This window comes from Artemia sp. Qi Xiang Cuo, chromosome 11, assembly GCF_049724085.1.
Source record: "Artemia sp. Qi Xiang Cuo chromosome 11, ASM4972408v1, whole genome shotgun sequence".
Lineage (NCBI taxonomy): Eukaryota > Metazoa > Arthropoda > Branchiopoda > Anostraca > Artemiidae > Artemia > Artemia sp. Qi Xiang Cuo.
Window position 1 is genome coordinate 71,270,418 of NC_142804.1, and position 25,558 is coordinate 71,295,975.

At 36.7% G+C, this 25,558-nt stretch overlaps 1 protein-coding gene across 1 annotated transcript in view; it reads left to right on the top strand.

Moving 5' to 3' along the window:
- The window catches only part of LOC148947304 (putative oxidoreductase PXDNL), a 178,797-nt gene that overhangs the window by 82,770 nt on the left and 70,469 nt on the right, over positions 1-25,558 (top strand). Inside the window, exon 4 of the mRNA XM_089096563.1 lies at positions 25,136-25,207. Coding sequence (XP_088952689.1) covers positions 25,136-25,207 — 72 coding nt within the window. The remainder of the gene's footprint in view (positions 1-25,135; positions 25,208-25,558) is intronic.

Below are 25,558 nucleotides of genomic sequence, written 5' to 3' on the forward strand. Positions count from 1 at the left end.
AAATTTCCTATTGTTTCACCTCTTTTTTTATTTTTATTTTTTAAGAAAGAAAATCACTATAACAGCCAAGATTAATGAAAAGAACTAATAGATGTAGACTGACAGTTTAATTATATTTTTTCCCTCGAAAATCTCAGCAAGTTTTAGTTTGTTAACACTATAAAACAAAAATACTGAAAATGTATTATTTTCAGAACAGCGCAGATGACGGTCTGATCTTTAGAAGGCTCTGGGGTCTTAGCGCTACTCCTATTAGTGTTAATACTACTACCGTGCATATTACTACTACTAATACCGCTACTAATAACGATACTACAACTAATTTAGCTGTATCAGTAGTAGTACTACTATTAAAATGCCGTAACAGCTGTATCTCAGGAACTGCTTAAGTTGAAACTTTCATTGCATGTTAAGTGGGATGCTGTACCAACCAAAAGGTACTCTATGTGCACTACCCCCACTGTTTCTACAATTACTACTAATGCTACTCTTAAGGCTAAGAATATTAAAGCGACATCTATAGAAAATACGGGGGCTGTGTTTAATTAAGTTTAAAAACCCTGTATGTATAAAGGCTGTCGACTGACCGTATCAGCAGTAATAAGAACGGCTCAGAACAGGCCAACACAGCTACGCACGCTCCTCCTCCATTCCAATCTATTCAAAGCCTCCCCTTCCCACGAAGTTCTCATTTCCTTTAAATCTTTCATTATGACGTCCTCCCACCCTAGACGAGGATGATCTGTTTTCCGCATGTTGCTTTAAAACTAAATCAAAAGGCAGCATGTGTTTACTGGTTGGAAATAGCTTGTCTCAGCAATATCTCAAGAATGAATGAGGGCATTGAGTTGAAATCTTCAGGGCTACTATTGCTACTTCTGCTCTTGCAAATAAACTAAATAAAAGAGTGTATGCTTATCCAGGTTGTCAAAATAGCACATATGCAAGTTTTGGGAATGGTATTAAGTTTTATTTTTCAGAAAACCTTGAGGAGCTGTAAAACTAACTTAAACAATACTGTGTGTGTCCATATTTTCAAAAGGGCGTATGTAGTTAAAAATTCTTGAGAAATTTTCTTCAACCTATAAATAGTAAGCCAAACCATGGGGTTATAGAAAAAAACTGAAAGTATTTGAAATATTCGTTTCTTTTCCAATAAAAAAAATTACTATGTCAATAAAATGCGAACAGAAATTAATTTAAAAGCTTTCTCCACAAAATATGTTTTTCAAAGAAAAGGAAAGAGCTACACTAAGCCAAAAATTTGCAGAAATAAAGTTAAATAATTTTCCAAGCGTATAATCACACAAATCACCATCAACAAAAATAAATGAAACAAAAAACGAACAGAAATTACAATATATAACCGAGTCAAACTCAAAACGAGCAAAAACTAACATGAGTAGGGCTGACGTCCCCTATACCTTCTGAAGATCAGAATGTAATTTACACTTTACTGAAAACAAAATATATTTTGATTTTTTTCACTTTTTTAACTTTAATAAATCCAAAATTATCAAGACTTTAAGGAATAAATATCAATAAATGTATGTTAAACTGTCAATCCACATTTATTCGTGTTTTTTTTTTCAGAAATTGTCCTTTGATTAGCTCCCATTGGTCCCCCAAAGTAAAAGTTCAATATCTACTTGATCTTCTTGTTCAATATTTCCATAAAGTTTCATTTCCCTTAAGCTGTTTATTTATATTCTTAGCCGCACCTGAGGTATTGCAGATACGCTCTTTTGACAACCTGGCTGCACATAATGTCGTTTGATGTAATTCAACAACCCTTTCAGTATTTCTTGGGGAATTCAACCTAATACCGTAGCTGTTAATTAGAAATTTCCGATATGTATTTCAACAATCTGGATGCACATGGTTTCTTTTGATTTAGTTTAACAGCCTCCTAGGATCCTCTTTGAGAATTTTAGCTTAATTTTTTTTTGGTTGCTACTGAGATATTCCAGATAAGCTCTTTTGACAACCTGGATGCACATGGTGTCATTTGATTTAGTTCAGCCTCCCCTACGATATCTCAGCTGTTCCTGAGATATCGCAGGTACACCCTTTTGAGAACCCGGATTAATATAGTGTGTTTTGACTTAACTCAAAATCCCCCACAACTTTCCCAGAAAGTCTTAGCTTAATACCTTTAACTGCTCCCGAGGCATTTCCCCTATGCCATTTCGACATCTTTGATGTGTCTGGTGCCCTGAAAATTGTAACTTAATGCCCTTAGCCGTTACTGGGATATTGAAAACGCACCCTGTTAACGATTTTGATGCACATTGTGTCTTTTTGTTTTGTCCAACTCCCCCGTCACAATTCCCTTAAAGTTTAAACTTGATACCCTTATCCGTTGGCGAAATATTGACGTTACGCTCTTTTGACATTATGGATGCACAAAGTGTCTTTTGATTTAGTTAAACATAAAACCTCGACGTGTCCTGAAAGTTTTAACTAAAAACCCTTAACCGTTCCCGATATGTTGTTAACTGCGTAATTTTGACCAATATACAGTGTCTTTTGATATAGTTTGACATCTCCCCCGCTTTCCCTGAAACTTTCAATATAATACTCTTAGCCGCTCCTGAGGTATTGCAGATACATTTTTATTGACAGCCTGGATGTACATAGTGTCTTTTGATTTAGTTCAAAATGCCCTTCAAGGTTCTCTAAGAGTTTCAGCTTAATGACCTTAGCTGTTCTTGAGATATTATACATCTATCTTTTTAGCAACCTGGATGCGGAAGGTGTCGTTTGACTTAGTTGAACACTTTTCTAACACTCCCTGAAGTTTTCAACTTAATACCCTTAGCTCTTTCTGGTATATTGCAGATAAGCCTTTTTAATAACCTTAAAGCATAGGGTCTTAATTTAGTTCAGATTTTTCCTAAATCTTTCCTGGAAGTTTCAACTTTACCCAATTTTGCAGATACGCCCTTTTAACTACCAGGTGCACACAGTGTCTTATTATGTAGTTCAACATCCTCCTCTCGGCATTTCCCGAAAATTTCAAATTAAATACCTTGGCAATTCTGGAGATATCGCAGATCTACCCTTTTGAAAACTCGGATTCACAGTGCCTCTAATTTAGTTCAACACACCCAGACAGTTTTAACTTAATGCGCTTAGTCGTTCCTAATATATTGCAAACACGCCCTTCTGATATTCTGGAGACACATATTGTCTTCTGACTTAGTTTTATATCCTTCCCAACCTTCCTTAAAAGTTTCAACTTAACACCCTAAGCCGTTCCTGAGATATTTTATATATTCCATTTTGATAACCTGGATGTACTTACAGTCCTTTGATTTCATCAAATATTCCACTCACTATCTCCAAATTTTAATTTATACCCTTAGTCGTTCCAGGGATATTGCAGATAGAACGATAGTATTTTCTATTTAATTCTACACCCCTTCCCCTCAACATTCTCTGGAAGTGTCACCTTAATGATCTTTGTCGATCCTGAGATTTTGCATATGCGCTCTTTTGACAACCAGGATGCACATAGTGTCGTTTTATTTAGTTAAACATCTCTCTCAATACTCGCCTGAAATTTTTAACTTAACACCTTTAGTCGTTCCTAAGATATTGTAGATATGCCCTTTTGAGAACTTTGATACCCGTAGTGTGTTTTAATCGAGTTCAAAACGCCCGAAAGTTTCAACTTAATACCATTAGCTGTATCCGGGATACTATAGATACATCATTTGGAAACATGGACGCGTATATTGTTTTAAATTTTGTTCAATATACCTCTCACCATGCACTAAAAGTTGCAACTTAATATCCTTAGCCATTTTATAGATACTTCAAATACGCCCTCTTAACATGGATGCACATAACGTCTATGGATTTAGTTCAACATTCTCATCAATATTCCCTAAAAGTTTCAACTTAAACCCCTAGCCAATATACAGTGTGTTTTGATGTAGTTTCACATCTCCCCCACTTTCCCTAAGAGTTTCAAGATAATACCCTTAGCCGTTCCTGAGTTATTGCAGATACTTTTTTTTGACAGCCTGGATGTACATAGTGTCTTTTGATTTAGTTCAAAATGCCCTTCAAGGTTCTCTAAGAGTTTCAGCTTAATGACCTTAGCTGTTCTTCAGATATTACACATCCACCTTTTTAGCAACCTGGATGCGCAAAGTGTCCTTTGACTTAGTTGAACACTTTTCTAACACTCTCTGAAGTTTTCAACTTAATACCCTTAGCTCTTTCTGGTATATTGCAGATAAGCCTTTTTAATAACCTTAATGCATAGGGTCTTTTAATTTAGTTCAGATTTTTCCTAAATCTTTCCTGGAAGTTTCAACTTTACCCAATTTTGCAGATACGCCCTTTTAACTACCAGATGCACATAGTGTCTTATTATGTAGTTCAACATCCTCAGTTGGCATTTCCCAAAAATTTCAAATTAAAAGCCTTTGACGATTCCTGAGATATCGCCGATATGCCCTTTTGAAAAGTTGGGTTAACAGCGCCTCTCATTTAGTTCAACACTTCCAGACAGTTTTAACTTAATGCGCTTAGTCGTTCCTGACATATTGCACACACGCCCTTCTGACATTCTGGTGACACATATTGTCTTCTGACTTAGTTTTATATCCTTCCCAACCTTCCTTAAAAGTTTCAAATTAACACCCAAAGCCGTTCCTGAGATATTTTATATATTCCATTTTGATAACCTGGATGTACATACAGTCCTTTGGTTTCGTTAAATATCCCACTCACTATCTCCAAATTTTAATTTATACCCTTGGTCGTTCCAGACATATTGCAGATAGACCGATAGTGTTTTCTATTTAATTCTAAACCCCTCCCCCTCAACATTCCCTGGAAATGTCACCTTAATGATCTTTGTCGATCCTGAGATATTGTATATGTGCTCTTTTGACAATCTGGATGCACACAGTGTCGTTTTATTTAGTTCAACATCTTTCTCAATACTCGCCTGAAAATTTCAACTTAAGTAGAATGCTAATATTGAATTCTAGCAGACTATGTTCCTTCCGGTGTATTTGTCCCACTTTACATTCCATGGCACCTTTCCAGTGCATGTACCTATGGATCTGGTTTGGTGGGTATAATCTATTCCATGACACCTTTCCAGTGCATGTACCTATGGATCTGGTTTGGTGGGTATAATCTGGTTTGGTGGGTATAGTCTGGTTTGATGGGTATAGTCTGGTTTGATGGGTATAGTCTGGTTAATTTTTCAAAGAGAGTGAGTATTTGACATTTTTGCAAAAAGGGATAAGGAATTCGCAAATTGGACTCTATGAACGGTATTAATTAATGTTTTGAATAATAGGAGTGTGAATGATTCTAATTAGTGATTGGATTGTATGACGGTGGAGAAAATATGATTAAACTGATGAACAGTTAAGGTAACCCCGAAGGGGTTGTTAACTCGGGTAATTTGCTACTTGACCTAGCTTTACCTCTCCGATGTGGTCTGTATAATACACAAGTAACGTTTGAAAAGTATTGTCAATTTAAAATAGGATCTAATGTTCCCTTCGTTCCCCCATTTCTGAGGGGCAGGGGAGGGTAGGAGAGGGGAGGGGAGTGAATTTTGGAGGTAACACATTCTAAATGAGAAATCGTAAAATACCCGAGACAATGAACAAGTCCCAATATGGCAAGTATTTAGTTAATATAATGCTTGGAAGAGAAATTAAGTTTTGAGGGGAGTTTACAAATGGTACTTATTAAATATCCCGGTAAAAATACAACTAGAAATGCCTCAGGAGAAATAGACTATTGCTTCTTTCTGAACTAATCAATATTCCTTGACAAATATTTTTTTTATTTTTACTGTATTGCTATTATTCAAAACATTGCATTGTCTATGCCACATCAAACTATCGAATAATTATCGTGGCTTTTTAGGTGTTCAATTTTTTTTTTAGTGTAATTAATAACATAAAAAAATGATGAAATTTAGATTTGGCTAAGCTCTATTTTGACTACTTTATATGAAGTGAGGGGGGTGGCGGCAAGTATTCAGTTAAAATAAAGCTAGGAAGGGGGAAATTAAGTTTTGAGGGAGGTGTAAAAATGCTACTTATTTAATACCCCGGTAAACATTTGACTTGAAATGCTTCAGGAGAAATAGACTATTGCTTCTTTTTGAACTGTCTGGGGAGTGGGTAGGGGCAATTATTTAGTGAGAATAAAGCTAAAAAGGGGGAAATTAAGTTTTGAGGGGGGTGTAAAAATGGTACTTATTTAATATCCCTGTAAACATACGACTAGAAATGCTTCAGGAGAAAGAGGCAATTATTTAGTGAAAATAATGCTAAAAAGGGGGAAATTAAGTTTTGAGGGGGGGTGTAAAAATGGTACTTATTTAATATCCCGGTAAACATACGACTAGAAATGCTTCATGAGAAATAGACTATTGCTTCTTTCTGAACTAATCAATATTCCTTGACAAATATTTTTTTTTATTTTTACTGTATTGCTATTATTCAAAACATTGCATTGTCTATGCCACATCAAACTAGCGAATAATTATCGCGGCTTTTTAGGTGTTCAATTTTTTTTCAGTGTAATTAATAACATAAAAAAATGATGAAATTTAGATTTTGCTAAGCTCTATTTAGACTAATGTATATGACGGGAGGGGGGTGGGGGCAATTATTCATTTAAAATAAAGCTAGGAAGGGGGAAAGTAAGTTTTGAGGGGGGTTTAAAAATGCTACTTATTTAATAGCCCGGTAAACATTTGACTTGAAATGCTTACCAAAGAGTATTTATATTCTTGTCACTTTTCGTTCCCCCAATTTTTCAAAGCAGGTGTTTACTACTAAGGGGGAATCTGGCCTGACCAAACAGTATTTATATTCTTGTCACTTTTCGTTCCCCCAATTTTTCAAAGTAGGTGTTTACAACTAAGAGGAATGGCAGAAGGATGTATTAGTGAAGTTATAGTGGAGGGCGAGTTGCTAGCGAAAAACCCGTGTGGATGAGTTGAAATAAAAATTTTAATGAGAAATGATTGAAAAGTGTTTTGGGGGATATAGGTTGATTGGCAGAAGGATGTATTAGCGAAGTTATAGTGGAGGGCGAGTTGCTAGCGAAAAACACAGAGACGACACACACACAAAGAGACGACAAACTCAAAGTGAGGACTTACACATAGAGACGACACACGCACAGATATGACAAACACACAGAGACGAGACACCTAGAGAGAGACGAAAAACACACACACACACACACACAGAGACGACAAACACACAGAGACAACACACACAAAGAGATGACACATACACACACACACATATACGAAACACACAAAGAGACGATACGCGCACAGAGAGGACAGACATACAGAGAAAACACACAAACAGAGACAACACACCAACAGATATGACACACATATAGAGACGAGACACGCACAGACACGACACACAAACAGAATCATAGTGAGAGAGATATCCAAAAGTTGGGTTGATCTAGGTTCACTTAGAGTGGCGCGCCACTCTAAGTGAACCTAGATCAACCCAACTTTTTGGATATCTCTCTCACTATGACTCTGTTTGTGTGTGTGTGTGTCGTCTCTGTGTGGGTGTTGTCTCTCTGTGTGTGTGTGTGTGTGTGTGTTGTCTCTATGCGTGTGTCGTCTCTATGTGTGTTTCGTATCTGTGTGTGTGTGTCTCGTCTCTTTGTGTCTGTATCGGGTCTATGTGTGTTTATCATTTCTGTGTGTGTGTCTCGTCTCTCTGGGTGTGTGTGTTGTCTCTGTGTGTGTGTATCGTCTCTGTGCGTGTGCTCTGTGTGTGTCATCTCTGTGTGTGTGTCGTCTCTGTGTGTGTGTGTGTGTCGTCTCTGTGTGTGTGTCTTCTCTCTGTGTGTGTGTAGACTCTGTGCGTGTGTCGTGGCTATGAGTTTGTCGTCTCTGTGTGTGTGTGTGTGTTGTCTCTGTGTGCGTATAGTCTATGTGAGTGAGTCGTCTCTATGTGTGTGTGTTTTCTCTGTTTGTGTGTCGTCTCTGTACGTGTTTCTTCTTTGTGTGTGTTGTCGTCTCTGTGTGTGTGTGTCGTCTCTGCGCGTGTGTGTGTGTGTCTCTGTGTGCATGTAAATTTCTGTATTGTGTATCCAAGAGGTGAATTCAAGAAAGAGTTTGTTACTTACTTACTTACTTCCTTACTTACTTACTTACCTGCTTACTTACTTATCTACTATTTTTTCATACTGATACCTAGATTTTGACAATGTTATCCCATGTGTCTGACAATAGATGTACGCAAATTCATTTTCTTACAATATCGATGTTTTAATAGACATTCTAAACGCATGATATGCTAGCTTACTCTAAAAAATAATGAACACATAACAATGTAATATTTTTAATGAAATAGTGTTATGTAGAATATTAATACAAAAATATATTATGATACATTATTAATATCAATGATTAACTTTGGACATTTTGAAACTGTTCCATAAAATAGTTCACCATGTTCTCTCTTGATATTCTAGCTATTGTATTCTCTTAGTTCGTAATCAGTAGAATAATCATTATTCCATTTTGAATCATACACACTTTTTACTGGTGTCTCATGAACAGGCTCAATATGCTTTTCGTCTTTGGTATTATTTGATTCATTGACTGTTTGATCAATGCCTGTAACGTTTGCTGGTGCTTTGTTTTTCATCGTTTCATCTTTGTATTCCATAGTGATATTTTCTGACAATGCCCTTTTTATTTTTCTGGCAATTTCACTGTCTATTATCACATTATTTTTACACAAGTAACAGTTTCGGCATGTAGACAAAATATGGTTTACGATATTAGCAGCAGAGTAGGCCTTTCTTTTCCTCTTTGCTTTCATTTGAATGCTAATACCTAAAAGCCGACGAAAGGTTCAATCAATAGGTAGCATGTTACCTATAGCACTAGCATGAAGATACCCCTCTTCATCAACTATTATTTTTATGTTGGCATTCTCTTTGAGTACTAACATCTCTGGAAATGATATTTTCGCATATCCACCATCTGTATAATTGAATTTATTTGGTACTCCAAAGAAATTTAATTCCATAGTGTCATGAGAACGCACGCATACGTTTTCGATAGTGCTACCACTTGTACTTGTTTTATAGTTCAAATTCTTCTCCTTGTCAGTATTTAATGCTACAATAACACTAGCATGTAAACACATTTCTTATGGGGGTCATCCACATGTTCAATATGCACTTCATCTTTGCTATTATTTGGTTCATTAATTGTTTGATTAATGGTAGTGACGTTTGCAGGCGCTTTGTTTTTTATCGATTCATCGTTATATTACTTAGTGATATTTTCTGCCAATGCCCTTTTTATTTTTCCGGCAATTTCTCTGTCTATTACAACATTATTTTTACAAAGGTAACAGTTTCGGCACGTCGACAAGATATGGTTTATGATATTACTAGAAGAGTATTCATGTCTTCTTTTAATCTTCCGTTGAATGCTAATACCCGAAAGTCGACGATAGAATGCAACAAGAGGTAACATGTTACTATAAGCACTGGCAAGAAGATGTCCCTCTTCATTAACTATTATTTTTATGTTGGCATTCTCTTTGAGTGCTCTCATCTCTGGATATCTCACTCTTGCATATCCACCATAAGAAGAGTTGAGTTTTTTGGTACTCCAAAGAAATTAAATTCCTTACTGTCATGACAATGCACACATACATTTCCAATAGTGCTACTATTTTTACTTGTTTCATAGTTTAAATACTTCTCCTCGTCAGCATTCAATGCTACAATAACATTGACATGTGAACACACTTTATTAAAATGCTCCATATTCACTTTTTTAAAAGATATGACTTATGTGTTTATTGTTCTAATGCGTAAAAAATACTGATTTAATACATGCAATAGACTAGGTAGTGTCGATATCTGGACATAGAATACCAGTGGAAAAGCCACATTGTTTCTCTGACCAATCACAGAGTACAATTGTTAGAGCCGTAAGCATATTTTGTCATTTTAAGATACGTACAAAAAAAAATAAAGTTGAATAATTTCGAAGTTAAAAAAAAATAGTTTATTTTTATGAAAAAAAGACATTGAATTAGAACCATCAGTCCTCATTAATTATGAATGTCCAAAACTGGACTTAAGTTTCACATTTGAACCAGAGAATGGACCTAAGTTTCAAATTTGAACGAGAGAATTGTATCTTCCATAATTCTCTTACGGGAAACTAGAGTTTATGGTCAAAAACCCTTATTAGCTCAGATTCTACAGAAATAGTTTATTTTTCGATCCATACCTGGACTTAAGTTTCACTTATGAACCAACGAATTGTATTTTCCATAATTTTCTTACAAAAAACTAGAGTTTACGGTCAAAAACCCCTATTAGCTTTGATTTTTCGCTAGCAACTTGCACTCCACTATAACTTCGCTAATACATCCTTCTGACAATCAAACCATCTCCCCAAAAACACTTTTCAGCCATTTCTTGTTAAAAATTTTTATTTCAACTCACCCACACGGGGTTTTCGCTAGCAACTCGGCCTCCACAATAACTACGCTAATACATCCTTCTGCCAGTCAACCCATCTCCCCCAAAACACTTTTCAGTCATTTCTTGTTAAAAAATTTTTATTTCAACTCATCCACACGGGTTTTTCCACATTTGAACCAGAGAATGGACCTAAGTTTCACATTTGAACGAGAGAATTGTATTTTCCATAATTTTTTTTACAGGAAACTATAGTTTATGGTCAAAAACCCTTATTAGCTTAGATACTAGAGAAATAGTTTATTTTTCGATGCATACCTGGACTTAAGTTTCACCTTTGAACCAACGAATTGTATTTTCCATAATTGTCTTACAAAAAACTAGAGTTTACGGTCAAAAACCCTTATTAGCTGAGATTATTTGTTAGCAACTCGCCCTCCGCTTTAACTTCGCCAATACATCCTTCTGCCAATCAACCCACCCCCCTCCCCCCAAAACACTTTTCAGCCATTTCTTTTTAAAAATTTTTATTTCAACTCATCCACACGGGTTTTTCGCTAGCAACTCGCCCTCCACTATAACTACGCTAACACATCCTTCTGCCAATCAACCCATCTCCCCCAAAACACTTTTCACAGATGTATTGTTAAAAATTTTTTTTTATTTCAACTGATTACCACTTTATTTTCTCGATCGTACTGCCCTCCAATAGACCTACGAGAAGACATACCACTTCCAATCAAGCCATATAATTAAAGTAATTTTTAAAAAAAAATTATTTCACATCAGAAACATTGATTTTTCTCTATACACTCTCCCTCCGTTATAACTTTGCTAATACATCCTTCTGCCAATCAACCCATATCCCCCAAAACACTTTTCAATCATTTCTCATTAAAATTTTTATTTCAACTCATCCACACGGGTTTTTCACTAGCAACTCGCCCTCCACTATAACTTCGCTAATACATCCTTCTGCCATTCCTCTTAGTTGTAAACACCCACTTTGAAAAATTGGGGGAACGAAAAGTGACAAGAATATAACTACTCTTTGGTTGGGCCAGTTTCCTCTTAGTCGTAAACACCCGCTTTGAAAAATTGGGGGAACGAAAAGTGACAAGAATATAAAGGCTCGTTGGTCGGGCCGGGTTCCCCCTTAGTTGTAAACACCCACTTACAATAATTGGGGTAAAAAAAAGTGACAAGAATATAAATACTCTTTGGTAAGCATTTCAAGTCAAATGTTTACCGGGTTCTTAAATAAGTAGCATTTTTACCCATCCCTCAAAACTTAATTTACCCCTCCTAGCATTATTTTAACTAAATACTTACCCCCACCCCCTCACTTCATAAAAAGTAGTCAAAATAGAGCTTAGCCAATTCTAAATTTCATAATTTTTTTTATGTTATTAATTGCACTGAAAAAAATTGAACACCTAAAAAGCCGCGATAATTATTCGCTAGTTTGATGTAGCATAGACAATGCAATGTTTTGAATAATAGCAATACAGTAAAAATAAAAAAAAATATTTGTCAAGGAATATTGATTAGTTCAGAAAGAAGCAATAGTCTATTTCTCCTGAAGCATTTCTAGTCGTATGTTAACCGGGATATTAAATAAGTACCATTTGTACACCCCCCTCCAAACTTAATTTCCCCCTTCTTAGCCTTCTTTTCACTAAATAATTGCCCCTTTCTCCTGACGCATTTCTCGTCGTATGTTTACCGGAATATTAAATAAGTACCATTTTTACACCCCCCTCAAAACTTAATTTCCCCCTTTTTAGCATTATTTTCACTAAATAATTGCCCCCACCCACTCCCCAGACAGTTCAGAAAGAAGCAATAGTCTATTTCTCCTGAAGCATTTCAAGTCAAATATTTACCGGGGTATTAAATAAGTAGCATTTTTACCCCTCCCTCAAAACTTAATTTCCCCCTTTCTAGCTTTATTCTAACTGAATACTTGCCCCACCCCCCTCACTTCAGATAAATGAGTCAAAATAGAGCTTAGCCAAATCTAAAATTCATAATTTTTTTATTTTATTAATTAAAATGAAAAAAAAATTTAAAACCTAAAAAGCCACGATAAATATTCGCTAGTTTGATGTTGCATAGACAATGCAATGTTTTGAACAATAGCAATACAGTAAAAATAAAAAAAATTTTAGTCAAGGAATATTGATTAGTTCAGAAAGAAGCAATAGTCTAGTTCTCCTGAGGCATTTCTAGTTGTATGTTTACCGGGATATTAAATAAGTACCATTTTTACACCCCCTCAAAACTTAATTTCTCTTCCAAGCATTATATTAACTAAATACTTGCCATATTGGGACTTGTTCATTGTCTCGGGTATTTTACGATTTCTCATTTAGAATGTGTTACCTCCAAAATTGACTCCCTCCCCCTCTCCTACCCTCCCCTGCCCCTCAGAAATGGGGGAACGAAGGGAACGTTAGATCCTATTTCAAATTGACAAAACTTTTCAAACGTTACTTGTGTATTATACAGACCACATCGGAGAGGTAAAGCTAGGTCAAGAAACAAATTACCTGAGTTAACAACCCCTTCGGGGTTACCTTAACTGTTAATCAGTTTAATCCTTTTTTTCTCCACCGTCATACAATCCAATCACTAATAAGAATCATTCACACTCCTATTATTCAAAACATTAATTAATATCGTTGATAGAGTCCAATTTGCGAATTCCTTATCCCTTTTTGCAAAAATGTCAAATACTCACTCTCTTTGAAAAACCAAACCAGACTATACCCATCAAACCAGACTATACCCATCAAACTAGACTGTACCCATCAAACCAGATTATACCCACCAAACAAGATCCATAGGTGCCATGGAATGTAAAGTGGGACAAATACACCGGAAGGAACATAGTCTCCTAGAATTCAATATTAGCATTCTACTAACTTAACACCTTTAGTTGTTCCTAAGATATTGTAGATATGCCGTTTTGAGAACTTGGATACCCGTAGTGTGCTTTAATCGAGTTCAAAACGCCCGATAGTTACAACTTAAAACCATTAGCTGTTTCCGGAATGTTGTAGATACGCCATTTGGAAACATGGACACGTATATTGTTTTAAATTTGGTTCAACATACCTTTCACCATGCACTGGAAGTTGCAACTTAATATCCTTAGTCATTTTACAGATACTGCAAATACGCCCGATACTGCAAATAACGTCTATGGATTTAGTTCAACATTCTCAACAATATTCCCTAAAAGTTTCAACTTAATCCCCTAGCCATTTCAGGAATAGTGTGCCTGAGCCCTTTTCACAACCTGAATACATCTGGTGTTTCGATTTAATTCAACATCCCTTCATCATTCCTTGAAAGTTTCAATTTAAAACCCTTAGCAGTTTCACAACCATTGCAGATACACCATTTTGATAACCTGGATACACATGGTGTCATCTCGTTTGTTTAAACATTCCCCTTAACATTAGCTGAAGTTTCATCCTAATACCCTTAGTAATTTTGGAGATCCATCTCTTTTGACTCTTGAAAAGGGCATTAGAACTTTCTGTTTCCAATCGAATGGGTGCCCTCTATAGTTTTTAAAGCTCCTTCCATACAAAGTGGTCTGGTAAAAAAGAATTAAGTAATACATTGAAGCCGTATTCCTCTTTGCCGAGACAGTGCTGCCTACGACAAAAGAGATAACGCCGAAGGAAATTGTCACATTCCAGCATCTTGCCTCCTAAACCTTAATTTTGACCCAAACAGGGCGAAAGTATTCTCTCATGGAGTACGGGGTCTCCTAAACCCATGAAAGGTTTTAGGCACTCGACGTTTTCGTCGAGTCGGACGTCCCGAGTTCGGACGCTTCATGAAATTGTTTCAGATGATGCTAATGGAGCGATAGTTCCTCTCTTATTGCTAAGACGGAAGTTCATTTTGGATAATCATACCTTATTTTGAAAAGCAACACTAAATGAGCTCTTTTTATCCAAGCACTGTCCTGCACAAGTTAAACTTTGATTTAAAAAGTCAAGTGAAGGGGGTTGTAGTTTTCATCATATTTAGGTTACAGCTGGGTGTTATACTAAAACCCAACAAAAATTAAATATAATTTTTTTTTCAAATTAAAGTAAAGGAGTGACATTAAATCACAAAATATGCAGAAATCATTATGTATATGACAGGAGCTATTCCATCCTCAACCCCCCTCTTCTCTTTTCGCTAAAGTTTACTTTTTACCCCAATCCTTTAAGAATGATTGCTCAAGAGCATGGGCAACTAGAATGGAACAAAAAGTATCCTTCACAATCAGGGGCGTACCTACAATATTTTTATCGGGGGGGGGGGCAAGTAGGAGTGCTATAGAAATAGACGCTTTTCAAACGGCAGTGAAGAAAAGCAACTATTTAAATAACTCGCTTCTTGGTGAATTTAAAAACATTACGTAATAGATTATAAACAATAAACACATTAAATAATCATAAATATAAGTGCCGGTGCTAAGGTTTTACTAAAATGGTCAGCAATGAGCTGATGCAGATGGCAGTAGTATAGCGTAAATAAGCTTTCGGATGGATCAAGGTGAATTTCGTATACACTTGGCTTTTTTCAGTCAGATTCACCACTAATGCTGCAGTACACATCCTCTCTCCAATTCCCCCAGGTCCCATGCCCAACAGAGTATGCTTAATCTAATTATTGAACCAACCTCTACTCTAATAGCCCCGGGTATTGCGATTATCATTTGCTCGTAAGTTTGAATGGATTTTGACTCTGTAAGATTCTATGAGAAATTCTATGACCAAAAAACTTTTTCAACAAAATAAGTTTTTCAAAGAAAAGTAAAGAACTCCATTAAACAAAAAATGAGAAAAAATATAATTAATTAATCTACCGAGCGTAAAACTACCAAAAATCAGCATAAATAGATAAATGAAACCAAAAATGAACAGAAACCACAATAAATACCGAAGTCAAACTCGAAACAAGCAGGAAGTGACATGAGTAGGGTTAACAACCCCTATGCCTTCTCAAGGCCAGAACATAATTTGCACATTACTGAAAAAAATACAAATGAATATGCACTGCCAGCTTAATATACATATCCTGATATTTATTCGTTAGAATCTTAATAAATTTTGATTTATTAAAGTTATCAAATTGAAATCAATATTTTTTTTTTATTAAAGTGCAGATTATGTTCTTTCCTTCAGAAGACATAGGGGTTGAAGACATAGGGGTAGAAGGTAGGGGTTCAGAAGGCATAGGGGTTGTGAACTTGTGAGTCCTACTCATGTTAATTTCCGTAAGTTTTGAGTTTGACTCGGTTATTTACGTATTATAATTTCTGGTTGTTTTGGGGTTTCATTTATTTGTTGATGCTCATTTGTGGTAGTTTAGAGCTTGGATAATTTATTTGATTATATTTTTGCTCGTTTTTGGTTTAATCTTTGAAAAACTTTTGTGGAAAAGTTTTTTCAATTAATTTCTGTTCATTTTATATTGACATAGTCTTTTTCAGGGAAAAAGAAAATCATAGTTTCAATCTTTTCCGTTTTTAAGAATTTATAGTTTGAGCTGCTATTTGTATGCTGGACTTTTTCAAAAATTTCTAACAAAACACACCCTTTTGAAAATCTTGACACCAATAGTATTGTTTAATTTAGTTTTATACCTCCTCTAGTTGACCTGAAAAATAAAACTTGATATTATTCCCAAAAAATTCTATCCATGCTCCTTGACAACTTGGATACACTTACACTCTTTTGATTTGGTTAAATTTTATGAGAAGAAATAGTAATAAAAGTATAAAAGTTTGAATAAAACTTCGAACATAATACCGTCAGTTGTTCTTGGGACATTGCTGAGTTGTCTTGTTGGGAACCAGCATACACACAGTGCGTTTGGTCTAATTTTAAAGCAATATTTAGTTTTAAGCATAATGGGCAAATTTCGTAACTGTGGGGGATTGACCTACCCAAAAACCATTGAGATATAGTCAAGAGCGTTTACTAGCCAAATTGTTTTCTTGGGGAAAAGTGATTGATTTTACGCATGAGAAAATTTGCCTTATTTTCGAAAAAAGGGGTAACACCCCCTAAAAGTCATAGAACCTTAATGAAAATCACACCATCAAATTCAACGTATCAGAGAACCCTACTGTAGAGGTTTCAAGCTCATATCTGCAAAAATGGGGAGTTTTGCATTTTTTTTTTTGCCAGAAGAGTGATCACGGATGCGTGTTTATTTTATTTATTTGTTTTTTCCCCTAGGGTGATTGTATCGATCCAGCGCTCGTATAATATCGCGAGAGGGCTCATTCGAATGGAAATTAAAAGTTCTAGTGCACTTTTTAATTGACCAAAAAAATTGGAGGGCAACTCCCACGCTCATTTTTTCCCAAAGTCACCCGATCAAAATTTTGAGACATCCATTTTGTTTAGCATAGTTGAAGATCTAATAAAAATGTCTTTGAGGATGGCTGCAAGTTATGAACTTTGTCCATTGTTTACATATAATATTGGTTACTGGAAAGTATACAGACGTTTTCAGGAGGTAATTTTTCTGGTGAGGGGGTCGGAGGGGGGGGGGGGTACATGGGAAGATCTTTCCATAGAGGATGTTTTCATTGGGGAAGGAACATTTTTATGAAGGGGGACGTCGCATTTCTCATTTCTCCAGAGGGATTTTTTTTTTAGTACTTTCAAAAGAGCTATCTGTTCTAACTAAATGGCCTTTATGATTCAGGGATCATTCTTAAAGAATTGGAACAAAATTTGAACTTTAGCGTAAAGAGCGAGGAATTGACTAGGGGAAGAATCCCATCATATACGTAATAATTTCTGTTCATTTTAAGTTTTAATGCTGCTCCTTACTTTCAGTTGAAAAAACTTGTTTTTTAAATTTAATTCCCATGAGAAACGTATAAACAACGATATGGTGACCTAGTGAAGAATGGAGCAATATCATAGGCAGCGTAATTAGCGCTGCCTAACTAAAGAATGATATAGGCACAATGTATTACTTATTATTTTATTTTTTTTTTTTTTTTTTTAATATAATTTTTTTTTTTTTAAGACCAGGACACTTCGCATCGAAAGAGTTGTCGTAGAAACTTCAAAAAGGGCTCATTTGATTGGAAATTGGAAGAGTTTGTGCCTTTTTTAGTAGTTGAAAGTGATAGGAGGGCAACTAACACCCCTTTCACGCCCACCATTTCCCCATACATGTCCAATCAAAATTATGAGATATTTTATTTTGTTCAAAGTAGTTGAAAGTTCTGGAAAGTAGGTCTTTTAAGATGACAACCACCTCCCCCCACAGCCCTCAGGGCAAGGGTTGTAAGTTACGCCCTGGGGGTATAAGGTTTTTATATAAAGCGTTGTCGTAGAATTTTCTCTACGACATTGGTGATTATTGGTGGGCAACTTACCCCCTCTCACGCCCATCATTTTCCCAAACACATCCAATCAAAATTCTGAGATAGCCATTTTGTTCAACGTAGTTGAAAGTTCTGGAAAATAGGTCTTTGAGGATGACAATCCCCCCCCCTCCAAAAGCCCGCAGGACAAGGGTTGTGAGTACCCCTGGAACTTTAATGTGAGTACCCCAAGGATTTTATGGAAAGCGTTGCCGTAGAAACTTCAAAAATGGCTCATTCGATTGGAAATTGAAAGGGCTAGTGCCCTTTTCAATATTCGAAAGTAATTGGGGGGGGGGGGGGGCAACTAACCCCCCTCTCACGACCACCATTTCCCAAAACTCGTTCAGTCAAAATTTTGAGATAGCCATTTTGTGCAATGTAGTTGATAGGTCCTGAAATTATGTCTTTGAGGGTGACGAACCCCCAACAGCCCCCAGGGCAAAGGTTGTAAGTTATGGCCTGGGGGAATATAAGGTTTTTATAGAAAGTGTTGTCGTAAAAACTTCAAAATGACTTTTACAATTAAGAATTGAGGGGGCTAGTGCCCTTGTTAATAGTCAATAGCAATCGGAAGGCAAATGCCCCACCCCCCACGTCCATCATTTCCCCCAACACATCCGATCAACATTTTGATATAGCCATTTTGTTGAACGTAGTTGAACGGACCATAAATTATGTCTTAGAGTATGACAGCCCCCCGACAGCCCTTAGGGCTAAGGTTGTAAGTTATGCCCTGGGGGCATATAAGGTTTTTATAGAAAGCGTTGTCGTAAAAACTTCAAAAAGAGCTAATTTGATTGGAAATTGAGAGGGCTGTCCCCATTTTCAATAGTCAAAATCGGAGAGAGAATCACACTCCTGCCCCCCCCCCCCACGCCCACCATTTCCCAAAACACATCCAATCAAAATTTTGAGATAACCATTTTGTTCAACGTAGTTGAAAGTTGAAGTGCCGTTTTTAATAGTCAAAAGTTATTGGAGAGCAACTAACCCCCCTCTCACGCCCACCATTTCCGAAAACACTTCCAATCAAAATTTTGAGATAGCCATCTTTTTCAACGTAGTGGAAAGTTCTAGGAAATAGGAAATAGGAAAGTTCTTTGAGGATGACAAACCCTCACAGTACTTAGGGCAAGGGCTGTAAGTTATGCCCTGGGGGCATATAAGGTTATTATAGAAAGCGTTGTCGTAGAAAATTAAAAAGGGCTCAATTGATTGGAAATTGAAAGGGCTAGTGTCCTTTTTAATAGTCGAAAGTGATTGGGGCGCAACTACCCCCCCCCCCTCTCACGCCCACCATTTATCCAAACAAATCAAATCAAAATTTTAGATAGCTACTTTGTTAAAAGCAGTTAAAAGGGCTGGAAATCATGTCTTTCAAGATGATAAACCCCCCAAAAACCCCAGGGCAAAGGTTTTAAATTATGGCTTGGGGGCATTTAAGGTATTTAAAGAAAACGCTATCTTAGAAACTTCAAAAAGGGCTCATTAAATTGGGAATTGAAAGGGCTAGTACCCTTATTAATAGTCAGAAGCGGTCGGAGAGCGAATGCCCACCCCACGCCCATCATTTCCCGAAACACTTCCGATAAACATTTTGATATAGCTATTTTGTTGAGCGTAGTTGAAGGTTCCGGAAATTATGTCTTTGAGTATGTCAACCCCCCCCCCAAAGCCCTCAGGGCTAAGGTTGTAAGTTATGCTTACAACCTATTAAGGTTGTACATATAAGGTTTTTATAGAAAGAGTTGTCGTAGAAACTTCAAAAAGGGCTCATTAGATTGGAAATTAAGAGGGCTATTGCTCTTTTTAACAATCGGAAATAATCGGAGAGATAATCACCCATCCCCCCCCCCCTCCCATCATTTCCCCCAAAATTTCCGATCAACATTTGAATATAGCCATTTTGTTCAACCTAGTAGAAAGGTCTGGGAATTATGTCTTTTAGGATGACAACCCCCCCCCCATATACCTCAGGACAAGGGTTGTAAGTTATACCCTTTGGGAATATAAGGTTTTTATAAAAAGTATTGTCGTAGAAGCTTCAAAAAGGGCTCATTCGATTGGAAATTGAGAGGAATAGTGCCTTTTTTATTTATCGAAAGTGATCAGAGGGCAAATGATCCCCCCCACGCCCATAATTTCCCCAAGCACTTCCAATCAAATTTTGAGATAGCCATTTTGTTCAACGTATTTTAAAGGTCCGGAAAAAGTATCTTCGAGGATAAAAAATCCCCCAGCCCTCAGGGCAAGAGCTCTAAGTAATGCCCTGGGTGTATATTAGATTTTATAGAAAGCGTGGTCATATAAACTTCGGAGGGGGCCTATTGGATTGGTAATCAGATGCTCTAGATCGGAGGACAGCTACCCCCCCCCCCCCGCACACACACGTCGTATTGTCCCAAAATGTATCTAATAGACATTTTGAGATAGCCATTCTATTCAAAATAGTCTAAATATAATATAACAAGACTCTTAGGGTTGAAAAAAACTTCAGAGATTAGGGGCAAGGGCTGTATGTTATGCCCAGGTGGTATTTAAGTTTTTTATGGAAGGTATGGTTGTTTAACTTTAGAAGAGGCTCATCTGGTTGAAAATTGGAAATTCTAGTTCCTTTTTAAGCGTCAAAAATGATGGACGCCATTTACACCCCCCCCCCCCACTAAAACCCCTCCTTTCGCCAAACATATCTGATTGAAATTATGAGCAGTAGTTGTAGGAGTAGAAGCATTAGTATTATGATACAAATATTGTCTTTTGGTTCGTTCAACACCCCCCACAAAAAGTGTTGTAATTTTTAATTTCACACACAAAACTGTTCCTAAGATATTGCTGATATGCCCTTTTGACAACCTGCATACGGATGGCAGGTTTTCATCCGTAAAACAGAAATATTCTCTGAAAATTTCACCTTCATGCGTTGTGGATTTTGAGCTAGCCAGAAGACACTATGTGTGATAATTTAATGCTGCTTCTGCGGTTACTGTAACTAACGACACTAATGACATTAAGTTGAAACTTTCAGGGAGCGTTTGAGAGGAGATTCAATGAAACGTAAAACCTACATACATGCAGGTATTAAAAGGGCATGTAAGCACTATATAAGGACTTAAGCAGCAATGCTCTATCATAGTTAGTAATAACATTGATGTTTCAAAGGAGCTAACTTAATTGAAAATTAAAAGCTCTAGTGCCCTCTTAAGATTCAAAAGTGATTGGAGGGCAATCAGCACTCCTCTTTAGCTCATAATTTTCCAAACACTTCTAATCAAAATTGTAAGACAGCCATTTTTTTCAGCATAGCTGAACGGTCTTGTAACTATACCTCTAGGGTTATTGGGTAGGTCAACCCCCCCTCCCCCACAGTTATGTAATTAAGAACTCCGTTAACCCGCTAAGGCCCAAGAACAAAATGTCGGAGATTCTAGTTGTCGTTTTCACCAGTTTCTTTTTATCACATAAGTAAGCCAAAAATACATTTATAGATTTTTCCTGTTTCCGGTTTCTGAGATACAAGCTGTCCTATTTATAGGACAATGGTATCATAGTATACACGATTTCATCAAGTATGTTTTTAATGCCAAAGATTGAATTAAATGCAACACAAAACAAAAACAAATCAAAACTTAGTGTGGTAAGACGCATAACAGCCAGTGCTCAGGGTGACGTTACATTTCTCACAGTAGCTCAGTGGTTTTTTCTTGCAGTTTTCGCCTTGGCATCGTCGCTGCTTTTCGCGCTTCACTAGGAAGTGTCATATTCTATCATATCGGGTGCTGACTGGTGGCACAGAAACTGGTCTTCCTTCTAACATTGAATGCCTTGGTTCCCCTCTTCCGTAATTTGTTTTCAAAAGGGCTCGTGTGACCTCCCGCCTAAAATCTACAAGAATCATTTCCTTTTCTTTGTCAACCAACATACTGAATAGTGTGCAAGCATTGCACACTATTACAGCCATGTCTAATAGACGTACGAACAGAGCCCAATACCATTTCTTTCCTCTAATAGACACAGCAGACTTGCTGACAAGCCAGTCATATAAATCAACTCCACCCATGTACCGGTTGTATTGCCTGAGTTGATGTGGCTGCTGCACTGCCGTCTTTCCCATCTGTGCCTTAACTCTTCGTTCAACTGGTCTTAGTGGATGTAGGCTGAGATGGTTGGATGCAACAGAGACAACGTTATTGTCCTTCCATTTTACGACCAATATATTGTTGGCTGCATCAAACCGATAATCATACGCTCCACGTTGCTCCTTCTTAAAATCCTTGTTGGAAGTTAGAGGGCACCTTGCCAATCGGTTTTCTCTAACCGCCCCAGTCACTCGAAATCCCGCTCCTTTCAAATCACATAAGAGCTGATGAATTGTAAAGAAACTGTCAAAATATACCTCGTGGCTGTTGCCATCTTCAACAATTTCCAGAAGTCTTTTCACGACTCGAGACCCTAGGCCTTCTTTAGCAGTCTAAGATGGGGAACTAGGCTCCTTCTCCGAGTACAGATGAAACTGATGGCAATAGCCATCTGAAGTGCATGTAGCCCATAGTTTATATCTGAATCGAATGGGCTTGTCCCGGATGAACTGCTTCAGGCTATGTTTCCCGTAATACTTCACAATCATTTCGTCGATGGATAGATGCTGAAAGAAAATTCCAAATTGCTTAAAGTTTGCGTTGATTATGTCGAAGAGTGTCCTGACCTTGAAATCCCGCTGATCTTTGAAGCTTTGAACTGTATCGTTGTCCACGAAGTGGATTCTCTCTTTTATCTTCATGAATCAATTTCTGGACATTGCTTACTTGACCCGGTCACTTCCAAGATCTTCATCGATTGACCAATAGGCTCTTTGGGAGTACAGTCTATTATAGCCCGAAAAAATCAGTATTCCCACGAAGACACGTGTTTCGTTAGCTGATGTAGTGAAGTCAATGTTTCCCTTAGACGTCGCATATCTAACCGTTTCAGGAGAAATGAGGTCAAAGAATTTATCGTCTAGAAACAAAACCAAAACCTCTACTGGTGTTTTTCCTTCTATTGATTCTCGAGCTTTCTCAAGCGCCTGAGCCACTCCCTCGCCCAAGTTTCACCAAGGAAAGGTTCCTTTTTGCTTCTTCCATTTCGAGTGCATGGCTTTGAACTACCTCTTCTGTGGCCTACCTCTCGAAGTTGATGCACCCTCTTCTTCTGTGAGGATGATGTTGTCGATGTCTTCAAATTGCTCTTCTTCAAGAGGACTGGTCTGAAATCTACTTCAACAGTTCCCGGGACGTCATTTACAATCGGAGCGCCGTGTCGTCGTCATTTCCTTCCTCTTCATCAGATGCTTGATCGGGATCAGGAGGCAGGACAACAACCTGAATATCAAATGTATAGAAAAATTTAAAGATATTTTTTCCATGGTGACTGATAGGCTAAAGCTGAAAAATGATAAAGAACCCACTTTATTATTGTTATTTTACTTATACACGATTAAAAAGAGGGAAAAAACGGATTAATAATAAGAGGAAACAAGAAAAACACATATGGATATCACAAGTAAACTAAATGCATAGGTGAACACTCGAAAGAAAAATTGCAGAAAGAATTATGACTGAAACCAAAAAAAGCGTAGATAAAGTTTTCCCCAAGTTGTCACAGCAAAGATTCAACCAAACAATTTCATTAATTTTTTTTTTTTAATCTCAAGTAAAATTAGCAATAAAAACGTAATCCTTGAAATTTGACGTACAAAAAGCAACCCTTACAGCCCACTGTCCTATAAATATGACATCAACGTAAAAAGCCGTAAAACTTTGAACTTACTTGTCAGGTTTGTTTTTATTCAGGAATACGGCCAAAAACAAACATAAATTAAAATAAATAACAGAGTCAAACTTAAAACGAGCAGAAATTAATATGAGTAGGGTTCAAAATCTTAATTTTTTCTAAGAGCCAGAATATAATTTGTATTCTACGGATACAGATTCTTTTAAATGTTTTCATTTTTATAACTTTAAGAAATAAAAAATTAATAAAGATTTTAAGGAATAAGTGTCAGCATATGTGTATTAAACTGACAATGCACATTCATTTGAATTTTGGTAATACTGCTGCGTTTACCGACCACGTTCAAGATTTCTGTAGATGACATGTCAATATTTTCCTGGTTTTGTTTAACGGAACAAAAAATTTTGGCTGTGTCGGAAAATCGTGGCGTTTTTTTTTTACCGAGCGGTTGAAAACATTTGGGAGGGCCCCTCCCTCCATACGTGACGGTCCTGGGGATAGTTAATAGACCCTTTAGCTATACTAAACAAAATGGGTGTCTTAATATTTTGATTGGGAATTTTCGGAAATTATAAGGTAAAGAGGAGGGCTGGTTGCCCTCCAATAACTTTTGACGCTTGAAAAGGGCACTAGAACTTTTAATTTCTAATCAAATTAGCTTCTTTAAAATATTAAATGATATTAGCAGCTATGACACAGCAGCGCTGTCTATGATATTGCTTATAAGCCCTTTTAATACCTGCATGCATTTAGTTTTTTTGTTTAATTCAAATTCCCTCTAAACTTTCCCTAAAAGTTTCAACTTAATGCTCTTAGTTGCATTAGTTACAGTAACCGTAGTAGTATTATTAAAAGTATGATATATTTAATGCCCTATTTTAACAAAAAATCAAGCCGGCTTTTTAGTTTTATCGCCTAATCTAGACAAAATCTTTTTGTATAGTTTATTACGTACATTTAAGTAAACTAAAATGAATAAAACAATTAAAAAAAAACAAAGTTCCTCGGATGAAAGTAAAGAGCCAAGTTGAAGCTAAAAACGAAAAAAAAATAGGGCTTCGCAGTTTATGCAGTAAAATTAGCTCAATTAAACTTACTCATTCTATTTACCTGTATTTGAGGAATTCGGGAAAGCTAGCGCTTTGATGAAATTTAAATAAAAAAAAGTTTTTCAACAAACGCAAAACGCAAACGCAACGCAACTTTTTTTTTACTCTTGTAAAAAAAAAAGTTGCTAAAAAAAAGTTGCGTTGTGCCTTCTCCTTAGCCAAAGCCGCTGACACTAGTAATAACAGTCAATAAGGTACCATAGTTTTGCTTGCCGTAGGGTATGTTAATTCCTACTAAATGCCCCTTTTGTCCCCTGGGAAATGGGTTTAGTTTGGGACCTTGTTGTATAAACCAGATATTAGAATGTTGTTTTTGTTTCCGTTTTTCATTACCTTTTTTAATGCATATATTTTTTTCTTATAGGCTGCTGAACAACAATCATATAAACCACTTAAAGAATGGTATCTTCAATGGTCTAACTGGTTTGAAGTACTTGTAAGTATTCCTACATAGTTAGCTGGACTCGTTAATAGCCAATAAATTTTATAGTTTCATTTTGTTATATAGTTCAATACTTTTGTGAGAGGAGAATAATATTCCAGTGATTGAAGAGGTGGACTGGGGGGTGAACTGGCTGAAATGTTCTAAAGTATCTGGAAAGTGTACGTATAAAAGGTGCATTCAGATGCTGTCTAGAGATTTAAAGAGTGAAAAGACGATATGACAAGCACGGGCGCCCAACTGGGGGGCAGAGGGGGGCTCCAGCCCACCCCCCGTGGCTGAATGAACCTGCCTTATATTTTATATTTTTGTTTTGAGATTTCGTTTATACAGCATTGGAAGTGT